This window comes from Nestor notabilis, unplaced genomic scaffold (assembly GCF_000696875.1).
Source record: "Nestor notabilis isolate BGI_N333 unplaced genomic scaffold, ASM69687v1 scaffold2976, whole genome shotgun sequence".
In the NCBI taxonomy this organism is placed as follows: Eukaryota; Metazoa; Chordata; class Aves; order Psittaciformes; family Psittacidae; genus Nestor; species Nestor notabilis.
The window spans coordinates 153366-170256 of NW_009934177.1; the positions used below are offsets into that span (position 1 = coordinate 153366).

Sequence of the window (16891 nt, forward strand, 5' to 3'; positions counted from 1 at the left end):
GAAAAATATTCACAGCTCAGTTGCAAATTATCACCAGATTCTTACAGAGTAGTAAATGCTGTGACCAATCAGGCTATATATATTCTGTGAAAGACGTAACTTACCTAGGGACTTTTTAACTTTACTTAGTTTTGCCTAGTTTTGACCTGAGCCAGCCAAACCTTAAATGCCTGTACATCTCCTGAAGAGAAAAAAATAAAGTTAAGAAGAAAAGAATAAAGGAGAAAACATAAAACATTTGGTAACCTCATGGAATCCAACTGCACTTTTGATGCAGCTTTAAACCTTACTTTTGCGCTGTAGACTGCTGAGCTTTATTACAAAAACCTTCTATTTTCAAAACCTCAGGCTCAGTGTATCCCAAAAAAAAGGAAAAGTACGTGCAAGAAACCTAGAATAGCCCTGCAAAAATAACATCAGACTTGCGCTAACATGAAAATTTGCACTGAACATCAGGTCAAACATACAGCTAAAAAAATAGGTTCCTTCTTGAAAGTCAAGGCCTCCCTAATGTGTTCCTGACAATTGTCAATGGCTAAAACCTTCTTACTTGCTGCTCAAAGACACTTTAAAATTTTTTAAACTGCCATCCTCCATAAGGATCTCTTCCTTGATCTCAAAAACTTCATGCACTGAGAATTCCAAGCAGGTTATTTCCTAGCACTGTATCTTTTTTATTTCTCAGTGGTATTCATTTGACAGCAGTTTTAAGTTGTAAAAGTTCTTTCCAACATCTACCTGAGCAATGAAAATGGTTACTCAAAGAACTATAAGAAATACAAGCTTCCCTGCACTGAAAAACAAATGTTAATAGCATTCACTTTTACTGTCTATGAAATGGGAAAAACAAGAAACAGATAAAGATCCAAATCCATAAATACTTCATGAACCTTCAGAGGCACAACACAAGTTGAAGCTATTCCACCAACAGCCATGGCCACACAACTGCACAATCCTGTCCTAATTGTTTAGCAGGACCTTTACTCTGTCCTAGGTCACCAGCAGTAGGCTAATTGCATCACCAAAGTACAAAAAAAGAGTAATTCCACATTCCTTAAAACCCCCCAGTCCAAAACACCTCACTAAACTGTAAAGTTACCTCTGCCTAGGCAACAAGAAGTCAATACATGCAAACACTTTCAATCACAAGCATTAAAAATTCTGTGCCTTTGAAATAGTTTTCACAAGGTAAACCACAATAACATGGAAATTATCCCACAAATCAGTAGGTCTAGTGTCAAGACAAAGCAGCCTGCAATACCTAACTAGAACTGTACATAGAAAAATTCAGAGCATGTTGTCACTACGGAAGACTTAGGATACACATAAACATGCCAACTACTATATAGCAAAACACTCCATTCTGGGGTACAGAAAGTTCAGTTACTTTTTCAGGTATCAAAATCTAATGTGTGCAGATGGAGAACAAGCTTACGGCAGTAAATTAATTTTCTCAAGGCTACAGAGAAAGTTTGGCCTACGCCCAGAATTAGAATAGTCCCTGGAGCAAATTCTTGGCCTGGCCTCTGTGAACCTACCAGGATCTGAGTTAGCATTAATACATCTTTTTTCCTCAGCATTTAAAGATACTTGTGGAAGTTTAAACAGGCTTCCTTAAGCAAATATATCACAAAAATGAGAGATGAAGCAAGAATTACTATTTAAAACAAACAAACAAACAAAAAAAAAAACAACCCAACACCCAAGAAAATGTTGAAAGGAAATTTAAGTCTGAAAACACCTAGCCTAGTGTAAGTTCACCCTATCATTTGCCATAAGCTTTAGGGCCAGACACTGATTTGTTTCAAATTGAAATAAAACCACAGAAGTCTACAAATCTATGTACTCCAACTGAAGATCTGTCTCTATAAACTACTTCTAGTGAATTGAGAAGATTTCAAGCCTAAAGATTCCATAAGCCATTAAACGTTATTTGCAATGCTATCCCTTATATCCAAGTTTTGCTTTAATCCACCAGATGCTTCTCAGCAGGGAAATGTACACACGATAATCTAGTGAGTATCTCTTAATGGGAGAGTAATAGGAAATCTCCCTTTGAGTAGGGTTTGCTCAAGTGTTCACCAGAATTCAAAATAACAAAATTGGAACATTTTGCTGCCCACATCTCAATGTCATTTTTTTTTTTTTGTTGTTCTTGTTTTGCGTTTTGTTTGGTTTGTTTGCATTTTGTTGGTTTTGGGTTTTGTTTGGTTGGTTTGGGTTTTTTTTACACGTGCACAAGCAGTAACTACAGGTTTCTCCACAATCAATAGTCGTATGGTAAAAGGCACATAGCTATGAGTTTTACCTCCTTAACTAACAATCTGTACAAATTAATTTGCTGACCTATTTTTTTCATGGCTACAGAGAGAACTGTTAAACAATCTCTCATTTTCTTGTTGCAGCTAATTACACACAGAAATATCAAGTCACGCTAAATAAAAAGGAGACGCAGTTTATTATTAGTTTCTAGTGTGCCACAAAGACAAGCAAATGAACTGGCTCTTTTGGGTACTGTTAGTTCCACATAGTTAGACATTATAGTCTGATATACATTCACTGCAGGAGCAAGTCAGAGAGTAGTGATGCCTATCAAGTCAGGAGGCAGACAATAATCCTCCAGGCATACGTATAGTCCTCATTCACTCTTTTACAAAACAACAAGCTAAGACTAATGACTCTCAGTCACCTTTCTGTATCTGTAGCAGCACACACACACATACAAACTGACCAACATAAACCAAAGCTAGCATGGGCTGTCTTACTTTTTCTTGCGCTGTTTAGCAGTGTTCTCATAAGTCCTTAGCCACGTAGTTAGGAAGTAATCTGCCACCACTATCACTATCAGTTTCATCACTAGCTTCTATGATGCTAGCCAGGTCTGATGCTGCTTACTTGGCTCTGTCCTGTGTTTTCCATAGGAACTGTGGGAAATGTTTTTCTAGGATTAACTCAACTCACACTAAACATGAATTTAACTGTTCCAAACATCACAAACGTGTTACTAAACATTCATTTGTAGCTTTGAAGAAGTGTTCTTATCTGGAAGGATCTCAATTCATTCTTTTCATCAAGGCAACTTAAGTTAGGTGGTTTCCACAAAATACTATTTCTAAGGAACTCCTTTCCAATTTGGACTTTGGCATTTCAAGTACACCTTAACCTGTCTATCAGTTGTCTATCAGGCCTACCAGAATGGGAATGCATGGACCTACTTTTCCCCAGCCACACATCCTAGCTGACACTGCAGGCTGCATTTCCATTCTATTAAATCTCCCACTGAATGATAATAATTCTTTCTTCTAAAATTTTAGATTTTTCTTTTCAGAGCCTGGGGAAATAACTGTCATTCTTTGGCCATTGAATTTTTTCATTAAAAAACACGATCTGAAGACAATGCACTTAAAGATGCATTTTCTTCACCTTGATATATTGAAAAGATACATTATACTTAACGGTTCCTTGATGCAGAATCTTTAATAGCAGAAGATAAATAGTCTTCATATCTGACAAGAAATCTTCATTTAGGATTCAGCTGAGGATTCTGTTCTGCAGTAGATCTTACTCATGTTCTCAGCATCACACCTAGCATGAAAATGGCCCAGAGACCTCTCCAGAAAGGCAGAGTTTGCAGTGCAAGTCTGCAGCAGTTCCTGAAAGGCAGATGCCTCTTGTCTAACTATTTTTATAGCATTTGTCAGACTACCCCCCTTCCTCTGCAGTTTCTCTGTCTAGCAAAAATACCAGCTGGTTATTTCTGGTCACTCTTCTTTGACTAAGCACTGACTAATCTCATTCTTCTAACTCTGAAGCTAAACTTAATCTGTCCCTTTTTCTGCGCATCCAGAGAAAAAGGAATGGTAATGGGTCATACATGAAAGTCAGAAGAGATACTTTGGTGCTCTTAATGGCTTTACTGGAGAAAGCTAGTTTGCAAATTAAGGTTAACGTCTATTAGAAGTTACCTTGGATTCCTCAACCTCCAGACTTCTTGTTTCAATCTTTACCAAAGACTTAAAACAATCCTTATTTGAACACAACTAATTTGACCAGATTGTACTACCCTCTTAATACAATGTATCAAATTTTACTAGTCTTTCAACTTGAAAGACTTGACCAACTGACACTACAGTTGCTTGACAGGATATCAAAATCTATGAATGCAAACCAGAGATCAAAACAACTGTAGACCCTTACCATCCAAGTATTGTCCCCTCACACACCAAAAAATACACCACCAAACAACCCAATCCCACAGTATTTTTACTTTTTTTTATATTTGTGTAATATTTTCAGTAAGATACAATAACAGATTGATCAATACACACAGACACCAGGGTTGGCAACAGGGAAGCACATGTGTCGGCCAATCAACAGTATGTTCGACTGCTGGGAGCTATATTGCTCTGTAAAGAAGCAGGTATTATTTATGTGATTATTTTACTGTTACTAAGCCTCCTACAGTGCAGGCATACCAATACAAGATGAGTCATCTACAAATAATAAATGATGTACTGAAAAAAATATTAAAATCTAACAAGCTTTGACTGTCAGTGAAACACTTGCTGAAAAATCACAGAGAATAAATACCAAGAAGTAAACACCAATCACGATCAACTTCTGCAGTAAAGCAGAAGTTACAAATGTTATTAAAAACAAAAACTTAAATCAGGTACAAGTTCATATGTTGCTGTTTACATTTCATTCTTTACTAAGTTAAAGCACATGAGTGCTTTAAAAATTGTGGCAGAAGTAAAGAAAAATCTAAAGAAAAGAAAACTTTCAACTTTGAACACTTTCACTGCTGCACAAGAAGTCTATTTTAACTCAGCAGTGCTTTGCAATCTCACAAACTTCAAACAATAAAGTGATACTGTACAATGAATACTAAACATCCATTTTCTTCCATTAATCTTGATTTTTAGCTCCAGACACAAAGAATTACAAGTCTATCTTTACCAATAAGCAAAGAAGCACATTTTTAAATTGAGAGAGCAGAGAAAATATCTCATGAGCTATGAAAAATCAAATTCTACTGGTATACGAGGCATTTGTAAAGACATCTGTTAACACATTCATGCCTTTGCACAAGAAGTAAGCCTGCAACTGCTGAGGTACTATTTTGTGGAAGTGAGACTACAATGATCGATTCAAAATACATTTGACTTTTAAGCCTGCAGTGGTGTTCCTTCAATGGGCAGAGGTACAAACTCTTACCTATGTGATACACCAAAAAAAGCAAGAGCAGCAATTTAGACTTGTACTAGAGGATCATTTAAATTCAATTCCATGCAAAAAAGCTGAACATTTTTTTATGGACAAGAGTTAATACCAATCACATGCAATAAACCTAATACTACCTCATTTCCTAACTATTTTTGTCTATTTTTAAGCAACGTACACATTTTTCATCTACCACAGGCTAGGGATGACTGTAGGGAACATCATTCCCGCAGCACTCACTTATCGCCAAGCGGTGTGCCTAAAGCCCTCCCCATTAAGTGTTCAGTTCTTCTTTTTCCATATGTAAATTTCACCCTCTACCCATGTCTATCTCTTATAGTACAGTATAATTCTCTCAGGGATATGAGTAGGATCCATGACACCAGCCCAATTACTTCACACTGCCTAGTTATTTACCTTACTTATTTCTTTATCATACTTTGCTACACAACCATATTCTCATAGTTGGAACCTCTGAATCATCAAACACAAAGGTTCCGTTAATGGAATCCTAGCAGAGATCTGATGGTAAAAATGAAGACCAAATTCTGAGTGTCTAAAATCTCCTGCTATAAAATAAATATATTTATATGGTATAAATTACATAATATAAATGTTAAGTCATTTAAAAAACGTTACTGTTCTTACTGGTCTAGATATCACACAGGCTTATTTCAGACTTTTGCACAAAAAAACCCCCACAATCTCAGAAAGGAGAAATAAAATAAAAGAAAGAACTGAGATTATGCTTTTTACATTAAATAGCATAGACTTAACATACTTGTGTGTTCCCTATTTTTCAAAAAATAGTGTTATAGTGGTAGTTTTCCCTTAATAGCAGCATTCCGTTTTCATTTCAAAATTCCTTGGGATGATCTCTCATGAGAAACGAATCAGTACTTAGCACAAGGAATAATTAAATCGCAGTTTTCTAAATACAGAAATACAACAGGTTTGTATGTTTTAAAGGTTAGCATTTAAGCAAACACACCGTTGTTTAAATATACTTCCACCACAGCAACAATTTTTTAAATTGTTTACTGTTCAAATACATAGACAGAGATCATTTTATAGCCTGTTCTAGATTTCACAGACTTCTATCATCATTTTGCCTGCCAACTAAAAGATTTCATGATGTGTGAAGCATTGCAGATTTTAGACCTATACTTCTGTTCAACAGCTATCAGTCTTGAACTTGACATCCATATGCTATTTTCTCCTCCCAAGAAAGTCACTTAGAGTTTTGTATGCCTAAAAAAAGAAAGGCCCTTACTGGCCTCTCATTTCATATTCAGTGAATAGAAATTACATTTTGCTGTTACTAAGTACAGGCTGACCTGAAGTACAGGGTGACCTATACAAAAGGCTCTTTTGCACAGGCAGTGTGCTGATGAATTTGTCCTTCAGATCTTACTGTTAGGACCACACTCGATTTTGACTGTAGTGACTCAACTATAAGGAGAACAATAGGGTTGCACAAGTGTCACCAATATCACAACTCTACTTTGGGAATTTAAGTTCTATATTTCATTAGCACTTCTGTGACACTACAGCCCTGAAGCATCTGTCTTTTTGTAACTGATTTAATTAAATGCCCTGAGAAATATGCAAAATGAGGGATCTGCATACCATCGCACGGCAGTTTTATTCTGTATTTAGCCTTTATTTGGTTTTAAGTGTCTGAATGGTATTGTGATTTGAAATGTAACTTTCCGAATAAATGTAAGGTGCTCTACTGAAAAAAAAAAACAAAACAAACAAACAAAAAAAACACAAAACCACCTCGCTGGTTTTCATGAGCTGCAAATGCAATTCTCTGTAGCTCCTGGAAGAGGAAAAACAAGTACTGGGATTTTCATGCGGTTGGTGATCCTGGCGAACTCTGTCTACGTACCCAGCTGAGACACTCTAAACCCAGCCCGAGTTCTGAATGACCATCATTTATCTGAAATTCAATGACCTCTAAAGAATGCCGAATTGGATATCCAAACTAAAGTGCCTCAGAACCATGAACCTTCACCTACATTTTTTACTAGTATTATTATTCACAGCTGAGCCCAAGTTCTTTTAAGAACTGTGCAAACAAAAGGGAAAGCCCACATATATTTCATTTTTCAAGAAAGAATAGGAATAGGTCACTGGGAAAATTGTATATTCATCAATAAATTAATATAGTCACTACCCAGCTCAGTTGTCTGAGTAGAATTCCTGAGACAAGGACTGACAGATTAAAACAATACATCCACATCTGAGCATCCAGAGGATAACATCTTCAACTGCTCAGTGTTTGTCCCATTTAACTCCATTTGCAGTTCAAAATGCCTCTCTAATCCCAGTATGTGGAAGCTCACTTTAATAAATCATTTTTCAGTAATTCATTCTGAAACACAAATTATTTTGTATACAAAAATCAGAATACAGTGGTTTTGCATTTACTTGTATTATCTTCTCCATTGGCCAACAGCTAATCCTGTAAAATACTCCCACTTACAGAATTATATCAACCAAGTTTCCATCTAAGATACTACACAGATTAATAGAATTCACTTTCTCAAAATAACAGCACATATTTAGTACACCAGTCTAAACACCAGGATAGGACCTCAAAGCACAGACCTATTGTTGCACTCCAGTTTTCAGTTATTTCTATAAAGATAAACCCTTAAATATGTCTGTGAAGAACTAAAAGAAGTGATCTCTAAAGCAACCATGCGGACAGATTTAACAACCTGCCTGCAATTTCCCCAGCATTTTGCAAATAGCCTAGCACCAACTCTTCCTGTGATGCATTACCATGCAGGGCCTATCCAGGCGTGCTCTGACCACACTGGGACAGGCTGTCTGCAAGTCCCATCTCAATGGCTGCCTCATGAAAGCCCTTTACAAAGCTTACATTTACAAAGGCATACATTCTAAACCTTTACTCAATCTCCAACTACAAAGGGAGCTTTTAGGGCAGAATTTGGTCTATAGATTGTTTTGATATATTGATATGACTACTCCATTCACTGTGAAACAATTTTAGCTAATCAAATCAGGAAGATGAATCAACAGGCTACCTTCTGTGAATCGCAAGTCTACACTGGACAAGAAATACCAGATAGAATGAGAGTTTGTTTTCTGCTTTGACAATATATTATCAGAGATTATCTGCTTGAGCAGAAATTAAACTATCACAGCAAAAGCTGTATTTGTATATTTTTCAAAGTTATGTTTGGTAACATAAATGTCAAGAAACTAAGAATAATGAGTTTCAAAACACAAAACTTCTATTCCACCTGTAATACGCCCTTGTCCTCTATTACGATTCTGAAACTAGGCTCAGTATGAACCTACAGTACTGCAGCTACAGAAGGAAGTTAGAGTTACTATGAAATTACTTAGACTGCAGCCTTATGCAACACACACACATACATATCAATGTAAATCAGAACCAACTGTACTTACTTGGGGTGCTAAGGAATAAATTAATGTTCATTTTAGTAATCTTTATCATATCCAGTCTCCATTTGTGACTATATATTTATAATAATGTAAATCCACTTCTGATGACAATTCTACAAGCATGCATATTTCAGGCAGCATTGAAACAAAAAGTGAATTTATTTATAGAATAGTTAGGGTCGGAAAGGACCTTAAAGATCATCTGGTTCCTGCGCCCCTGCCATGAGCAGGGACACCTTCCACTAGACCAGGTTCTTCAAAGCCCCATCCAACCTGGCCTTGAACACTGCCAGGGATGGGGCATCGTCATCAGGCATTGTTTAGTATCCGACCATAAAAGTATGGCACAAAACCACAAATGTCAGAACACGTATAACTGATTCTAAGAGATTCTTAACTTTCAACCACTGAAGACAATACAATAAGGCTCTGCTGACCTCAATGATTTTACAAGTTTAAGTCTGTAAGAATTTTACTGATGTCTTGTGCAACTATATGCTGGAGAGCAACACTGGAGAGCAGTCGAAGCCTATGAGAACATGACGATTATCACACAGTGCAGGATCTGTATTTGCAGACAGCAGCTGAAACTTCCAAATGGTCTTTTACAAGTACAGCATTTCTGTAAAATTAAGTATATTAAGTACCTGATAGTAAGAGATCTGTTCTTTCAGCTAAGAGAAAAACCTGATTTTACGATCTAAGTCCTACTTCTCAATATTACTGAATGAAAGATAACAATTTAATTATCCCTTAAGCAGCCACTCTCTTCCATATCCAGCCTATCCTAGTTTAGCTTCCCAAACCCAGAGACCAAACATCTTTTGATGCATTCATCAGCATTTCATTTTCTGTGTTCCAGTATCTCAGACCACAAAACATCCCAAAGAGAATACATACTATGCACCTGCTAGAGAACTAATATATGACATGCATATGGGTATTATAATTTGGATTTACACAGCTTCATAATACACTATACACAATGGGTTTTAATAATAAGTCTAAAACAGAGTTCAGATCAATAGATCTCACACCTCATGTGCCATAGATCACTACCTAATAAGATAAGCTTTATGTATTCAGATCAACATAAGATTTTTCAATCTCTCTCAAAATTACCAAGTGAAAAAACATCGGAGTTCAGCTGGGGCATTATCATAATCCCACCAAAAGAAAACATTTTTTTTCAGTCAAGGTAAACCATTCAAATTTACTCCAGTGCTGGAAAAATACAGCGTTGGAAGCAATTAGACTGAAAAGAATGCTCAAGCTGCATCACTCAAGGGAGTGGACAGATCATGATAAAGGAAGACTAGTTACAAACACTTGATCAGAAAAGAAGCATCATGAATCACTTCCCCATTCTCCACAGAGCCCATGCCACAGGTGTCACTCCCCTTAATATTTTTCTTACCTTCCATGTCCTCCATTTCTTCAACTACAGTTATCAAGTAGTGTCAATTCCCTAGCCTAGTATCTTTACTGTATCACGTGCTGCTGCAAAACCAGCACCACAGGATGCACTTGCAAGGAAGTACTTTGGAGCCCAGAAGAGGATAAAACAGAATTTTACAGCAAGAATTTAAAGGGGAATCTCAAAGAGTAGTGAGAATACAGACAGTGTAGCCCAACAATTAGCACAGCAGGTCCCCATTGTTCACCGAAATGGAACATCAGGGCTGTATTGCTAACACCATTACAGACAAGAGGTAAAACTGAAACAGGCTTCTTTAAATAGTAGGTGTTTGCAAAGAACTGGCGGTGTCAGATATCCCTAAGTGACAACTAGTCATTTATATAAAACACACAGCAAACTCCGGTCACCTGGTATGACTCCCAATTCATATACTGGATAGGGGAAACTGCTAAAAGCACAGCACAAAGGAAGACAGCAGCTGATGTGGGACAATAAACTGAGCAGAACTGCTGAAATTGCATGAGGGAGCAAAGTGATTCTAGAAGAATCACTGTATCTTCCTCAAAGATTAAAAAGTTTTAACACTTAGCATATCAAAAGCCCTGGCAATACTTCTGTGGCATGCAAGTGAACTGTCAACTGTCTGTTAAGAGATTCCATACAGATTTAATATGTATCTATGTGCTGATTCCTCTTTTACGCTTCATAAGTCCAGCTTATTCAAACCACAAAATGTATTACAAAAACATGTAATTGTCTACTACTAACAGGTGATTTGAGCAGTTCAATACCTACCCTCTCTAGTTGAGTATGCAGTCACAGTACATCCAGGCAGGTACTACCTTAACTGCAGGGGGTTTTGATAGGATTTCTAAACACTACCAGAGTACCACAAATAAGGAAAACAGAAAAGAGAAGTTTTCAGATAGCCTAACCTTACAAATTTTTTTAAAAGACTCTTCTAAAGGAAATTGAGTGTTTTTGTTATCCATATTATACCTTGCCATTTTTCAATATTCTCTAAAGTTATATTGTTAATAGGTAACAAAGTTATTTTGTAACACAGTATTTACTTTTATATTGCTTTAGTAGCAAAGACAGACTATTGTATTTTCATGAAGCAGATCAAAATGGAAACTCAGACATCCAGCTTTCTTGTTAACATTCAAATTCTTTACAGTGTTAGATTCTGCTTTTAAGTGTTCCTTCTCTTTCCTCCTCTTTTTAATTCAAGTTATTGTACCTGTGTTTATATATAAATTGCTCCGAGCAATATATATTTAGTTTTCAGAGACCATTTGGTCAGATTCTAATGTCTCCTGGGAGCTGACACCAGCTTCCAGCAGCAGGTCATATACTGCAGATTAGAATAATAAAACACATGCTGCTGCAGCTTCAAAAAAAAAGAAAAATCATGTAAGTCTGTCTTTATCAAGCTGAAGAATGAGGTTTTGAGACATCTTAGATGTCTTCTAGGCAGAGCTTTCATTTTATTTAAAGACATAAATCCAGTCACTTCTGGTTTTTTTAATTCTTTTAAACCAAGAATGTGCCATTGCAAAGATTTTGTTCCAGATTCCACATTTCTTTTTGTCCTTACAGTTAATACAGTGTTACTTAATTGACCAATATAGAAAGCCTGTATTTTACAAATTTGTATTAAACTGAAATATATCTTTATTTACACAATGAAGCATTTTTCCCTGTTTTGAAATAAAATAAATATGTAATTTTTCCCATGTAAAGGTGGTTTGGTTTTAGGGTTTGGGTTTTGGGGTGCGGTTTTTCCAAATTCTTTGTGTAAAGGTAAAGAAAATAAATGTCTTGAAACTTAAAAGAAAAACACTGGCTTAAAAAGAAACTGGTATTTCTTCTCCAGAGTAGCATTATATTAGGGTATCTGTCAATGTAATATAGCTGAATTATATATTTCTCCCTTACAATGCACTATTCTTTATTATAGCATTCTCACTACAAATCTCAGGTGGATTAAAGTTTGTCATATTTGACCTCTTTGATTAAAAGCAATCCACTGCATAATGATTTTTTACACTACTCTGTAAAATGAACAGTTCCACATGCATAAATGCTAGCAGGAATCAGCATCTCCTGTTTCTTTCTCCGACCTTCAACAACCCTATCCTCTGCAGAAAAAAAATAACAGTTTTACTAATGTATAAGCACCATGCAGGCACAGGCAGTCTAGAGAGAAACGTCTTTAGCAGCTGCAAAGAAAAAACATGAGAAAGCTTCCACAAAGAGAAATTCTGAGAGCTTAACAGAAAAACAAAAAGGAAGAGGTGTGAAGATTTAAAATAGTCCCAATACTCACTGAAAGCAGCCACTGCAAGAGCCAGTGTGACAATAATGGAGACCCAGGAAACCCACAATGCCTTCTTTCTGTAGCTTTGAGCTTCATGAGGTTTTAGCCTTGTACTGCTTTCTAGTAAACCTGATAAGCAATAAGCAAAGAGGGTATGAACAATACATTGCTCCTTTTAAAAACACAGCTGTGTTAGTTCAGACCTAGATCACACATTTACATTACATATAAAATCAATACAGAATCAAATCCTGCTCACATTATTAAGGTTAATTGAATGAAGCTACCAGAAACATACAAGTAAGCAAGGAGATCACACAAAAGTTGTTTTGATTTCACATAGAAAGACCCACACATCAGTGACTTGAAAAGAGCACTGCAATTGTAGGGCAGTTACAGAAATTCACATAACTTATATTTTCCATCTGTACATCTACACAAGAAAGGGCTCAGTCCTACAGTCAGATAAAACACACTTCAGGACTTCAGGATCCTGAACATAATTAACATAGAAGAAAAACTTTTGCTCACCAGTCTCTGCAAAATAACCTGCCAATGCACAGGAATATACTGCACATATTGAGCATCAAAGTAGAAAGGGGCATACTTTAGAACCAAAGTTACCACAGCTGAAAAAAACTCTTGAAGCATAACATCCTTCATGTGAGGTGGTAATACATCCCCATCTAAAACTAACTGAAGAACCAATTCGGTCCTTATTACAATCTTTGAACACAAGGGAATGGGACAGCTTTCTCTCATTTTTGATACTTTCAATTTGTGGAAGTCTTTTGTCCGCTCATCTTAAACCACAGAGAAGAATTCAGGTTAAAAATAAAGAAAATAACAACATTGTTTGGTTTTCATCTGCTCAGTCTAGGTCTTATGCCACTTTTAAAATGCATACAGAATTTAACACAATTGCTCTCCATATATACCATGCAGATTCTTTTGTGCTTAATATACTCATCTAATTTAAAACATACATTCTTTTTCACCAGCAAGTTCCAGCTCAAATCTGCTTAAATGGAGAGAACACCTGATGGCTTTTAACTTTCTTAATGCACTACTTCAGAAAATATGGGTGATTCCTCTTAGATGATGATGACTTTTCAGAGGCATTTGTCTGCACTGAATGCATTGAACTGGGGCACTGGTTTAATAGAACCTCTCAGCAGCTGGTCTAACATCTCAGACAAAGCGTTGAGAACAGGGTCTCTGGCAGACTCAGCAGCAGATTAAAACACAACAGCTGAAGCCATTACCATCCTTACCTTTCCCAGTTTTCCCTCTGATAGCTGTTGCCACTTTCAAAGAAGGGACACCTGATCTAGCTATTGGTATAATTCTGAACCCACAACATGTTTAACCAAGTTTATTAATGTTAACAGATATTAATTTTAACTGACTGCAATATACTGGCTGAAAACTGCAATGGTTTTGGAATCAATACAGAAGGGAATCAGACATCTCTGCCCCAGGGGCAGCAACGTGTCAGCGGAGGGGCAGGCATCCAGGGGTGGTAACAATTCCAGCCCCTAGATTTTATTCTGCCACTGGTTTTGATCCTAGCGTAATTGGTGGGATTCACACTGACTTGGAAAGATTCTTCATGCTTTTTTCACCTCAAATACAATAATGCAGAGAGAGTTTCTTCACAACTGATCAGAAAGCTTCTGTGGGAATTTCATGCTTATACTGTGTTTTTCGAAAAATTAAATTATTACTTCACTTTTGTGCTACACACTCCCCTTCTTATGAATAGAAAAAGAATTTGCAAACTTGCATGCACTAGGCCCTACAGTGAAATAATGTTTATTTCTTATTATGTGCATTCTCTGTCTATTTAATACACGAAAACTATCAGATGACAATTCTGAAAGGCTTGAGTCTTTTACTGATAGTACTGCACAGCTATTTCTCAAATAGCTTGCTTTCATTTGTGTATTTTTTTCTCTCTACCCAATGTCTGGCCTAAATTCTGCTATTACACATAATGATGCAAAGTTTAATTGCTGTCTGATATGAGGTAATAATACATCTTGAAATATAGAAGATACTTCTACTCATATAAGCATAGAGAAAGCACATCTTACATTTTGTGTCCTCGTGCCTCTTGCCCCCCCCCCACCCCCAAACCAAGGATTTTAAATTACAGTTCAAATCTTGTTGGAATGTAAAGCAAAGTAGGTTTTCTTAGCCAATTTTGATTCTCAATATTTCATATCTCAAATAAACACACACCAGAATGACAGACATCCTCACCTGTTTCTCTCTTTAAATAAATCTTGTAATTCATGGCTACAGCTCACTATTGTCTTGGAAGTCCAACATACACAGTTGATACTTATAAACCAAATAATATCCTAATTAAGTTGGGAAATGAATAATAAGTCCCACAGCTAGTGCAGCACTGCTGATTACTATTCACATGTCAAGTACGTGTCCAGTATGACACAGACCGCAATCCTTATAAAACTGAACCACTTCTGCTGTGTGTGTGTTTCTCTCTCAAAATGGCTGGCATATTCTAGCTGTCAGAGGTGTGATCCCTTCCTTCCCAGAATAACTCGAATAATTTTTCTGTAATTACGATTTTCACCCCTGAGAAAGATCATATTATTCTTTAGAATGTCCTAGGGGACGGCACACAAAAACACAAGCTCATTAACAGGACGACTAAGCCCATAGCATGAAAATTATTTAGAAGCAACAACAGCTCATTAATTTATGTACAACAACACAATTCACAAGGTAAACCTCCATATTTTTTCCACTGACCATAACGAAACAAGTTTTAAGCATCCACAGGAGGCTGGAACATAAATCTTTCAGTATGATCTGTGTTGCTACAGAAATAAAAAGCTAGTGTTTACTGATAAAATTCCTCCACCCTGAAATTAACAAACTGAGTAATTTTACTGCCATGAATTTAACACATAGATATCCTTAAGCTAAAGAAGAGATATGATCTGGTTAAAGCCACTGGATTTTTACTTTATCTTTCAATACCTTCACATATTAACAGATTTTCTTTCCATAAAAAAATCAGAAGGAGAAAAACCTGCCTAACAGTTGCAGAACACAAGCTTGGCATATTTGTGAAGTGATTCTAGGATATTCTTTACCATATGCTGACTTACCAGAAGTACTTTTCTGTTTGGCTAAGGGATCATTTTAAAATGTCAAGTTAGAATTCGTGGAAGAGATAAGGCTAACAGAAAAACTGTTCACCTAAGATGTTAATTTAAGGACCCCATCCACAAAATCATCACTGGTTTTGAATCTGGCTCTTAAAAAGCAAGTATCTTGTTCCAAAATTTAGGGTTAGTTTTTATTTTTAGCAATCATGGAAGTATCAGCTCTATAATTGAATCTGCTATGATTCATTGGAAAGGATCATAAGGAAAAGTACAATCTAAAAGGACAGACTGTAATAATTTCAAAAGGGACAACATGCAAAAAGCATACCAGATTTTCCTCTACAATGACTGGGAATCATCCTGGCAAATGGAATTGGTGACTACAAAAAAGGCTAAAAGAAAGCTACTGCAAGGGCTATAGAAAGACCATGAAAGCAGGGAAGGAAATAAAGTCAGCAGCTTTAGTCTCAACTCCCTCCTAGAAAGAGGTAAGGTTAGGTATGACAGATACACTCTCCTTTTGGAATTGCCCTTAATACCTAAAGGGCCAGCTTCATCTTCAGCTCTGTTATACTGAGCACAAATTACAAATTTCTGTAGTCAAACTCCCATGTTTGAACTATAATCAAAATTCCTGATTCCCATTATTTAAACCGAATTGAAGCCTCGAATTGCCCTCAGTCACAATGTCTGTCCTCTGCCATTGGCAATGACAGCAAGGCTACCCCCAGAGAAAGGGCTGTCCCCAGCCCAGGCATGACTGAAAGCTGTCAGGGAAGATGGTGACTGCTCTTCCCCTTTACTTCTCTACTTCATGTCTAGGATTTGTGAGCAGCCACACGCATTTTGAAAACCAGGAAAAGAACAGGAGATAGAGAGGTTATACAGAATAGGATGAAAACTAAGAACACAAAAAAGACTGAAGAATGCTGAAAGTAAAAATAAAAAAGAAAGAGGAAGAAATGGCAACAGAGAGACTAAGTAACGCCTATATGCAAAATAAAAAACGAGGACAAACTGTGGAAGAAAAGCCTGGAGGCGTTGTGTAGGACAGGGCAATGGGGAGGGTTAAAATGGCAGCTGTCTTTATGGGCAGCAGGTGAGTGCCTCACATGCTATTAACAAATACCTGAAATACGTGTGCTTCACATTAAAAAGTATCACAGTTTGGAAGCAGGCAGCTTTCCATCCCTGGTCAGATATTTAGGCTAATAATAATAATTTAAAAAAAAGAAAAAAAAAGAAGAGTCATGTAGAAGTGCATTACACTGTAGGGGAAGGAAGACAAGGAATAAGGTAAGCACCCTGACTGCGCTACCCAGCTGGGCTGCAGCGGAT

General features: G+C 36.7%; 1 protein-coding gene across 1 annotated transcript in view; it reads right to left on the reverse strand.

Annotated features, from left to right (window-relative positions):
- Positions 1-12539, reverse strand: part of TMEM163 (transmembrane protein 163) — a gene marked incomplete at its 5' end in the record, with an annotated part of 95209 nt that extends 82670 nt beyond the window's left edge. Inside the window, one exon of the mRNA XM_010017198.1 lies at positions 12420-12539. Coding sequence (XP_010015500.1) covers positions 12420-12539 — 120 coding nt within the window. The remainder of the gene's footprint in view (positions 1-12419) is intronic.
- Between the last annotated feature and the right edge of the window lie 4352 nt (positions 12540-16891).